This window comes from Apteryx rowi, unplaced genomic scaffold, assembly GCF_003343035.1.
Source record: "Apteryx rowi isolate R43461 unplaced genomic scaffold, aptRow1 scaffold_24, whole genome shotgun sequence".
In the NCBI taxonomy this organism is placed as follows: domain Eukaryota; kingdom Metazoa; phylum Chordata; class Aves; order Apterygiformes; family Apterygidae; genus Apteryx; species Apteryx rowi.
Window position 1 is genome coordinate 3,141,372 of NW_020448752.1, and position 10,126 is coordinate 3,151,497.

General features: G+C 58.1%; 1 protein-coding gene across 1 annotated transcript; it reads left to right on the plus strand.

Moving 5' to 3' along the window:
- Positions 1 to 8,434: 8,434 nt before the first annotated feature.
- On the plus strand, positions 8,435 to 10,126 carry P2RY4 (pyrimidinergic receptor P2Y4). The gene has a single exon (XM_026066300.1). The coding sequence runs from the start codon at positions 8,444 to 8,446 to the stop codon at positions 9,548 to 9,550; it is 1,107 nt and encodes a 368-aa protein (XP_025922085.1). The 5' UTR covers positions 8,435 to 8,443; the 3' UTR covers positions 9,551 to 10,126.

Below are 10,126 nucleotides of genomic sequence, written 5' to 3' on the forward strand. Positions count from 1 at the left end.
GGTGGCCCCAAGGCGCAGCTGCGCCAGACCCGCAGCGCCCTGGAGCCGCTGCCGCCGCTGCCGCCACCCACGCAGGACGCCCGGCGGCACGGCCGCACCACGGAGGTACCACCTGGCTGCGCGCGGTGGGTGAAACGAGGGCGGCCGCATCGCGGTCCTCTGCCGCGACGCTGCTGGAGCGTGTCCTTGTCCTTCTCTCCCCAGTGGCCCTGCGACAGGGGCGACCGCTCCCGCAGCATCGGCGCGTGGCTGAGTCACCTCGGCTTGGAGCAATACAAGGAGGGGCTGTATGAAAACGGCTGGGATGACCTCGAGTTCTTCAGGTATCCCCCCAAGTCCTGGAGCTCACAGTGGGGCAATCGGTCCCCAAGTGCCAAAGCAGTAGTGGAGCAGGTCAGGCCAGCTCCTGTGTCCCCGAGGTCCCTGGTGAGCCCCAAGCCTGGAGGGAGGGAGGAAAGGTAGAGCGCAGAAGAGGGGACCGTTAACCGATCAAGACCCCAAGTCCTTCTGAATCCCCTTGGCCCCTGCGCCCTCTCGGTGGCCTCCCCGCAGCTGCTCTCTCTCACCCCACCGTACAGAGACATCACTGAGCAGGACCTGCTGGAAGCCGGGGTGCTGAGCCCTACTCACCGGAAGCTCATCCAAGCCAAACTCCGCGAGAGCGCYGCTGAAAGTCCGCAGCAGAGACCCTACCTGAAACCAAACGCCTAGATGCCAGCGTGGCACGTGCCACRCGCGCGGGTTTCCTCCGAGGAGCTTCTTGGGGAGCTTCTGCTCTAAGGTGCCCAGAGCCCCGAGCAGAGGAGGCAGGACTGGAGGTCACAGGGATAAACCTGTGACTGGGAAATGCGCTCTTGGCTGGCTTCCTCCGCGGTCTTCTCCACCACTGCCGACGTCTCGCCGAACGTGCCCCGCTGACAGCTGCAGCACGCGCCCGTGCCATGCCTGCACCCAAGCCCGGACCTGTTGCGGTGAAACCAGCCGCGCTCCCAAGCTGTCCGGCCTCGCCAGTAAGCGACCGGACGTTTCTCCACCGGGAAGCGGAGAGCCTCGCCAGCCAAGAGAGGTGGTAGCCTGTGGGACAGGGACGTGGGACGCGTGGAGGCCACGCTGGAGGTGAGGACCATCCCCTTCCCGAAGGCCGTGGCGTCGCCGTTTCCTYGCGCCTCTCTCTCTCGCCGTTGTCGTCGCGACCGAGAATAAAGCCTCAGGGCTCGGAGGGCGCCGCGGGGCCGCCTGGTCTTCGACGCCGGCCGCGATGCGGCGGGAGCCATCCCGGCGGGAACGCGCCGCTTCCTCCCGCGGCCCGGATGGTTTGGCACGTGCCGCATCCTCGGCGGGGGGCCGCAGCGCGGAGGTGAACGCGCTCTTCCGAAGAAACTGAAGCTTCCTCGGAGCGGTGCCCATCCTTGGGGACACGATGCCCGGGCTGGCCTCAAGGTGGCAGTGGCCACCTTTGTCCCCCAGGAGAGGGGACTGGGTGTGAGACCCCGGGGTGCAGGGCCGGGGGGGCGGCAAGGGGGGGCAGCCGTCCCCGTCCCCGTCCCCGTCCCCATCCCTGTCCCCGTGACGGTGGCGGTGGCGGTGGCGAGGGAAGCTGGCAGTGGTGGTGGCCTCGGGCACCTGCCCCCGCCTCCGCCCGCCTCCGGCCCGGCCTCTCCCTGGCACTTTGCTCCCCGAGCCGCAGAGCGGGAGCAGGAGCGGGAGCRGGAGCGGTGCTGCTCGAGGGCGCCCGGCCCGGCATGGCCCCCGCGCCGGGACTGGAGGTGAGGCGGAGGCGGTGGCGGCGGTGGGGACGGTGGGGACGGTGGGGACAGGGGACGTGGGACCTTCCCGGGGAGCCGGACCCGGCCGCCCCAGGGGTGCGGGTTTCGGGATGGCGGGGGGGGGGCACCGAGCGGGCGCCGAGGGACGCCCCGTCCTTGCTGTCGTCGCCCCAGCCGGGCCTGGGCGTCCTCCCCAGCGGGGCCTTCATCCCTCCCCACGCGCTGCCTCCTCCTCCTCCTCTGCCCCCTCTGCCTCGCTCCAAGGGGGTTGTCCCCCTCCGGAGGCGAGTTGCCCTCCGGCTGCTCTGCCTCCATCCTAGCTCCGTGGGCTCGTCCCGAGGAGGTGGAGGGTCTGGGGGCAACCCTGCCGAACTGGCAAAATTAGTCAAAAAAACAAAAAAACAAAAAAACACCCATGTCACATCCCTCCCCGCTGGGAAAYGGCGTCACCTCGGCGAGGACGAGCCCACGGGCAGCACGGAAAGCGTCCGCTCCCGGGGGAGGAAGCGTCGGCTCCGGGGGCAGCGACTCGGCGTTTGCCCTTCGGCTGCAGCCGCTCTCGCAGCCAAAGGAAAAAGGATCAAAAAGAAATCGGGTCACACGCCCCCCCCCCGTCCCCATCCCTCCCCGTGCCAGGGCTTTGGCTGTGCAAACCACGTGGCGATTAGGGACAAGGGTCCTTGTGCAGGGCGTTTTGCATAATTTCCCCTTGTTTTGCAACTTCCGAGCGTTTTTGGGCGAGAAGAAAAGCCCCGCGTCTCCCTCGCTTCCAGCTCACCCTGCCCAGATATCACTCAGCGGCTCGGCCGCTCCTCTCCGCAATTCGCGTTTCTGTGCAGCAGCTCCCAAAGTGCCGACGGCGCGGGGCCGGATGGGGCAGCCCCGGCGTCCCCCGTCCTCCCGGGGCGGCAGGACCTTTGGCTCCCGAGCGGAGCCCGGCATCCGCACTGCTGGGCTCATCCGTTTTATTGACGCCTTTCCACCGCGCCTACGTAAATTCGGCACGCAGGAGGCCTGGGGAACGCTGCGGCGTGCCGGGGTCCAGGCGAGCCGCTCCGCGTCCTTTTCCTCCAGGGCTTTTTATCTCCCTGGCTGGCTCCCAGGCGGCAGCGCCCGGCCGGGACACGGCTGACACGGAGCTCGGAGCCTCGCTGCAGCTGCGCTCGCTCCCTCCGGAAAAAGTCCACGCAGGAGAGGCCGTGGCCAGGGAAAAACGGTGCTGGTGAAGTTACCTGGAAATGGGAACAGGCCCGGCGATGACRTGTCCTCAGGGTGGACTAATGTAAATCAGAGCAACTTAAACCGCTGATTTTGTTCATGACTAAGATGAGGAAGCAGGAAACGTTGGCTGTTGAGATTAGAGTGTCAAACGTAGTCGTCTCACGTTTTTGTCTTTCAGCAGTTTTCCTGAAGAAAACTGGCTTAGGGATAGTTAAAAGATGTTGCTAAATACCAGCTATGCTCAAGGCTTTGTATTTTTGGGAGACAGACACCATGAACCTACGCTCCCACCTGAAGAGCCCTCCACCAGACAGCTACTCAGATGCTTTCTCCCTTTTCCTTTGTCTTTCTCTTTTCTTTTTGATGTTAGATTTTTATTTTTTTTTAACCCACTGGATTTTTTCATATCTTCCTCATGATTGTCGACCTGTGTTTTTTGGAAATTGGCTTTGGTCGCTGAATCCTTCAGCACGTCCGGTCTGGTAGATYGCGTTGTTTCATGCTCCATTTGTTCAGAGGTTAGAAGAGGAAAACAAATCTCCTGATCCTTCATATCCTCATCGGTGTCTCGACTTTGAGAGAAACAGCTGCTGGCCAGACCCGTGCAATAAACCCCAGCGACGAAGGGAGTCTGGCTGCACCTGAGACAGATGGCTGCCGGTTTCTTCCCCCGGACGTGGCTCCAGGTGCTCCGCTGAGGCCATGCACAAGCTCAGGGGTTTCAGTTCTTTGATTTTCTTGACRGTCCTGCCAGCAAAAATGTACCGAAAATTTTATGCTGTAATAAATTTATACTGGTTTAATGGGACGCTGGAAGGTGAGCTGTGTTATACCCAGAGCTAGACTCTCCTTCCAAGCCCGATCCCTCCTTTTCCTGGCTTTGCAAGGGTAGAGCAGCCCAGCAGAGCTCTGTATTGTTCTGAGGGAGCCAGGAAATTCCCATGCACACCCGCAGCGATCTCGGGCCTGGGATTCCCGGCATCTCCTCTTATTTCTGTTCCGAAACTTGCTCTGACACGGCCCTTTGCTGCAGTGTTAGGAAAATCTCAGCCGAAGGATAGATAATAGTGACTTCCTCATGCTCCTGCTCTGCCTGGGGGAGCGGAGCCACCTTTCCTTGCCTTTGGACGGGCTGGTGCCAATGGTGCTGTGCCGCAGGGGCGATGGATTACCTTGGGTTAATATTTCAGCGCTGAAGATAAGTCCCTTTCCACCGATCRGGTCTCCCCATCACCAGGGCTTGGTACGTCGTACAGTGCCTGCCACCGGTGAGGTCCCGCGTGGAAGCTGTCACAGTCCGGGCTTCCTCCCCTCCTGGGGACCAGCCGAAGGAGAGCGGGTGGTCCYGATGGCCCGCACCCAGCACAGGGCTTAAGCCCCCATCTCTTGTGCAGGCTTTTAACCTCGCACTGGTTTCGCTCGTCAGCCAGAAGCTGAGTTAGCATTAGGAGCCTCAGTCCTTTGTTGAACCTGCGGATGGAAGGGAATATCTCTACCGTGAAAGACACCTGGAGCAGCAGGGTTTTCCCACGAGGAACGTATCACAAGTTGCCTTAAAGGCAGGTGAACTCATAGGCTGGCGCCTTCTCTCGACGGTGTCTCAGTAACCGGTTCTACCCTGCAAAGGCCTTCCCTTGTGTGCTTCTCCCTGCCCTTTCTCTAAGGACACCGCTGTCAAAATGATTCATAGACCCAAATTCAGACTCGATGTCGCTGGGGCTCGGTRATGACTGCATTGAGAACTGGGACAAAGGCCTGCAGCTGGAGTGGGAAGCTGAGCAGATGCTGGTGCGAGGAAGGCTTGAGCGCAGATGTGATACGTGCACGATCGTTCCGAACCCCGGCAGGGTAGTACAGGCACCCGTTTGATCCCAGCAAGACCTTCCCTGTTCGCTGGTCTCTCCACAGAGAGTATTTGCTGCTCTGCTGCACAGCCACTGCTTGACTTTGCTGTGCAGGYTCCGGCGAGGATTGCTTTGCTGGCAGAGAGAGTCCGAATCTTTTTACTTTCTCAGGCCTTGCATCTTGCTARGTACGTGCTTATCAGCTGGTGTTCATCTGTGAATTGTGGTGATCGTCTGAGACAGTCTTACACAAAGGATGTTAGCGGTAGAGAAGAACAGGCAGCTGCATCACTTTATTAACTCCCTGCTATGCCTGCTTTCTATCCAGGGCTTGTTCTTCCTACCCAAGCTGAGAACATAAGATGTTCCATAGTCTTCGTGGGTGAAGCAGCATTATTTGCTCATTTCCCCAGGACAATGAATAACTATATAGTTAAAGTTGGGGAAAAAAAAAAATCCAAGCTAGGTCTGGTCAGAGATTGCCTGAAATAAGCTTATTAGAAAGAAAGCTCTGCCAGCAGCTTTGCAGCTTTACAGCTGAGCAAGCTCTTTGCTCCTCACTACGCCGATGGCGCCATTTCGGTCTTCCTCCACTTCCCTATAGACGTGTCGGGGCAGCAGAGCAGCTGTCCAGGCTCAAGTCAGGACAACACCATAAAACACACCCAAGAACGCCAGGGGAGCTGGACACACCGCCCCAAAATAGTCCAGGGTCCAGGGAATCTTCTTGGCTCTCAGATGCACAGAAACTTCTGCCTTGCACATATCTGAAATGTGGCTGATGGACGTGATCCAGGGATGAGACCTGGCGAAGCCGGCTAAATTAAGTAGCAGAGCCCGCTTGATTCTTGATAGTCCCAATGCTCTGGGACCTCTCAGATGGGTGTTTGAACCACATACGTGAGGGAGACCTGGGTGTATCCTCCTGGCAGGACACCCTGCAGCCCCTTCAGCGGGATGCTGGCATTGCCCAGCAGCTCCCGGTGCTGCAGCCCATGCTGGCGGCAGAGACAGGCCACTTCCCAAATCCCTGCCATTGCTCTCCCAGCACCTGGGATTTCCATGGAAGTGTTCCCGCAAAGTGGTCCAAGCCAAGATTGCAAGATGCAGCTGGTACCAGAGCCCGGAGGCTGCTAGGGTTTCCCATGAGCTGTTTTTTCTCTGCTGTTTACAGGGGAATTGACAATTTCCTTTGTTAATGTTTGATCAGGATCTGCCTGTTGCTCTCTGAACTCATCCCTGTAATAAAGCTGTGAAGCAATCTGCACTTTCTGTAGCTGGAAAGCAACTGCAGAGTGTTTGATTTGGGCCCGAGGCTCCAGCTCAGCCCAGAACTCAAACAAACGGCGCAGAKCATGTGCAGCCACGGAGGCTGGCCCGGCACGGACACCCTCCTGTCTCTCAGCCCATCTGCCTGCTGATTAATTTACGATCATGACTGTAAATCTAGGAATGCCAATCTATCCAGGCAAGGCTCTGCAGAGCAAAGTGACAAAACGGATCCAGTCTCACCTGACCCTGGAGCCATGAATGAAAGGGATAAAGGGGACGGGAGGAAGAGGAGACCGAGGGAGGAGAGCAGAAGGCAACGCAGCCTTCTGCCTTGTATCACTGAAACCAACATCCCATCAACGTGTGTCATCTCCCTGGACCCAGAGTCCTCCTCTGTCCTAACGTCATCTCGTGGGTGAGCTCTGAACCAACATAAACCAAACACACGCTGCGCAACCCCTGCTGTGAGATACAGCGTTCAGATGCACCCTCAGCTCTCTCCGCAGCACGGCAGAAGCCAACTCCTGCTCCCATTTCAGATTTCCCTGGTTACTAATCTAAGGACACCATGGACCCTAGCCACTTGCCCACAGAATGGGGAGATGGGGCTCAGCCCGCCTGGATTCGGTCTGCAAGTCCTTTCCAGCACCGCTGTGTGCAGAAGCACCAGCCTCAGGTTACAAGTGCAGACCGCCTTTCCTGACTCTCCAAACAAGCCCTTGCTTTTGGTTATGTTTAAAACTCCAGGATTCAGTGGGGCCCACTGGGAAAATGCAGCTTAGCCTGTGTAACTGGCCAGACCCTATTACTTTTGAATCCTCTGAAATATTACCAGCTATAGCTTTATATTTTCCTCAGGACCTTTGGTARATGCCACTGGCCCAGGAGCGAATCTTTGCTGGACCCCTATAGATGCATGTCCATGGGATAAGAATATATGGCTTTACAATTACTTTTTTTGAGCATCTTTGATTATGGTTTTAACCTATCAGGTTGAAATAAAAATGGCATATCTAGTGTGAGCCCAAAATGCAGGTAAGTGTATGCAGTTAAGCGTCCTGGTTTTTTGTCCTTGCTTAAGGTGTGGCTTTGGCCTGCTGTTAGCAAAGCTGCAGAAGCACTGGCTGGCACCAAGCTTGTGCACCGGGTCAAAGCCGGAATATACAGATTGCCCAATTGGACTTGCAGCAGCTGACAGCTAAAAGAGGTTTTTACTCCAGCCAGCTGCTCTTTTACCCTCCACCATTGTGGGGCCAACTGTTGAGCTGCCTCTGTCCACCCTGCCTGTGGCTTCTCAGTCTGCTGCCTTGGCTGATGGAAGCAGCTGTTCTGGAAGTGCTTTGCAAGGAAGCAAGGCAATCTTGGAAGAACTGAGATGCTGAAACTCTTCTGAGACCCAGGGCTTTGTAGGATGTGACAATTGCGGTAGAAGCTCCCTCTTTCTTCTGGAGAAGCGGACTCTGAACTTTAGACATCTTGAGATGCAGATGCAATCATTTTATAGTTTGCCCTCACATTTTACCCTGGGGATTAATTTGCCAGGATGATGAAAATCCCAGTCTTTGATCCTAACAATGCTCAACAGGGAARTGTCCTGCCTGGCTTGTGAACTTGCACTCTCCTGCGCTGGGACTTGGCTCTGTCACAGCTCCTCTCCGCACCGCTTAGATCATCTCTCTCCTACTGAGAATACCCGGCAGCTGGAGGCCCCTCACTGTCCAGGGACACTCTCTCCCAAAGGCTCCTTTAACAGCCCCCCAAGGATTTCTGCAGGCCATAATATTCCCCCAGACAAGCCTTTCTTCTCCTCTAGCCTTTCTTCTGCCAAGGACCCCTCCGGGACGAGCAGCATTGTCAGGATGGTGCCAATTAGGCTGAGCTGGGTTCCAAGAGCCTGCGCTGGCACCGAGCAGGGGGTTGCTCTTGCTCATAAAGGTTTCTTTGTTAGCGGCGCAGTGGGTTTGCTGGCCCGGCGGCTGGGGCTCGGCGTGGTGGTTGGGGGGGGACGGGGACGGGGACGCAAGCCTTTCTGTCTGAGGCATGCTTCCCGGGCTCTCGCACAGCGCTGGTGTCACTGCGCGGTGCTCAAAGGGATGATTAACGGGTGTCACTGTGGGGGCTCCAAAGGGGAGGATTTGTCAAGCCTTTCTTGGCTGACTACAAGGCCCAAATGTGAGAGCTGAGGAAAAACAGAGAATCATCAAAGTGGCCGGAGCTCCTGGAGGGGGGGAAAAAAATCTGGCATCTTTGGCTCCCTTCCACTCTTTGTGCCTGACAATGGTTGGGATCAACAACTAATGCGTTTTTATTAACTGCTCTTCTAGGTCTGGCTTTGAGAACATGGCCACTTCAGTGAGGACATTCCCAGTTGCCCTGTGGACACCAACGCCTGCTTCCTGGCTGGTAGGGAACGCCACCACCGTGGCAGAAGCAAAGTGCGTGTTCGACGAGGAGTTCAAGTTCATCCTGCTGCCCGTCTCCTACGCGTTCGTGTTTGTGGTGGGGCTGCTGCTCAACTCTTGGGCCTTGTGGATTTTCGTCTCCAGGATGAGGCCATGGAACGCCACCACGACCTACATGTTTAACCTGGCTGTCTCTGACACGCTCTACGTGCTCTCCCTCCCCACCTTGGTCTATTACTATGCAGACCGCAACAACTGGCCCTTTGGGGAATGTCTCTGCAAGATAGTGCGCTTCCTTTTCTACGCAAACCTCTACAGCAGCATCCTCTTCCTCACGTGTATCAGTGTCCACCGCTACATGGGCATCTGTCACCCTATCCGCTCCCTCAAGTGGGTGAAGACCAAGCACGCACGCCTCATTTGTGTGGGTGTGTGGCTTGTTGTCACCATCTGCCTCATCCCCAACCTCATCTTTGTCACCATCAGCTCCAGGCACAACAGCACCCTTTGCCACGACACCACCAAGCCCGAGGAGTTCGATCATTACGTGCATTACAGCTCCTCTGTCATGGCCCTCCTCTTCGGGGTGCCCTTCCTGGTTATCGTCCTGTGCTATTGCCTGATGGCCAAGAAGCTCTGCAAATCCAGCTTCTCCAGCACCGGCACCCGAATGCCCTCCTACAAGAAGCGCTCCATCAAGATGATCATCATCGTGCTCACCGTCTTTGCAATCTGCTTCGTGCCTTTCCACATCACCCGGACCCTCTACTACACCTCCCGCTACTTCCAAGCGGAATGCCGGACCCTCAACATCATCAACTTCACCTACAAGATCACGCGGCCCCTGGCCAGCATCAACAGCTGCCTCGACCCCATTTTGTACTTCATGGCTGGGGACAAGTACCGGGGCAGGCTGCGCCGGGGGGCAGCCCAGCGGCCCCGGCCCCGGCCCCGGCCCCAGTCTGCCCTGGCCCTGGTGTCCACCTCCAGGGACGAGGCTGCGGGCGACAGCCATGCCACCGCTTACCGCATCGGCGACACCTGAGCGACAGGGACAACGCGGAGGCGGAGGAGGGCGCTGAGAGCCTGCTGAGGGGGAGCCGGTGGGGTTGCAGTGCCGGCATCACCCCTAGTCTCTTGCGAGTTGCACCTTCCCGGTGCTCTGGCGTCCTCTACATCCCCGAACCCTCTCCCCTTGCCCAGCCTCCACCTCAGAGCCGGGACTGGAGCAGAGACCTACGTGCTGCAGGTCTGGGCGAGGGAGGGGACGCCTGCGGCAACACGCGGAAGACAGAACTGGACGAGATAAGGGTGATGAGGAGCTCGCAGTGCAGTTGGCGGGTGGGCTCTAGAGCTAGGCAATGCTGAGGTCCTCCTTCCCACCAGGTCCGGGGGCCTGCAGACCCGGCTGATGCCCCATGCCCAGGATCTTGCCTGAGCTTCACCTGAACGCCGCTTGCACACGGGAGAGGGAAGCGGGGGGCTGATCCGTCCGTCCGTCCGCCCACGCTCCTTTTGCAAGATGAATCTTGCAGCAGACGAACCGCTTCCCTTGCTTCCCTCAGCGCCCCAAGAACGGCGCGTGGGAGCTGGCCCGCCGAAGCGGGGACGCAGCCGTGCG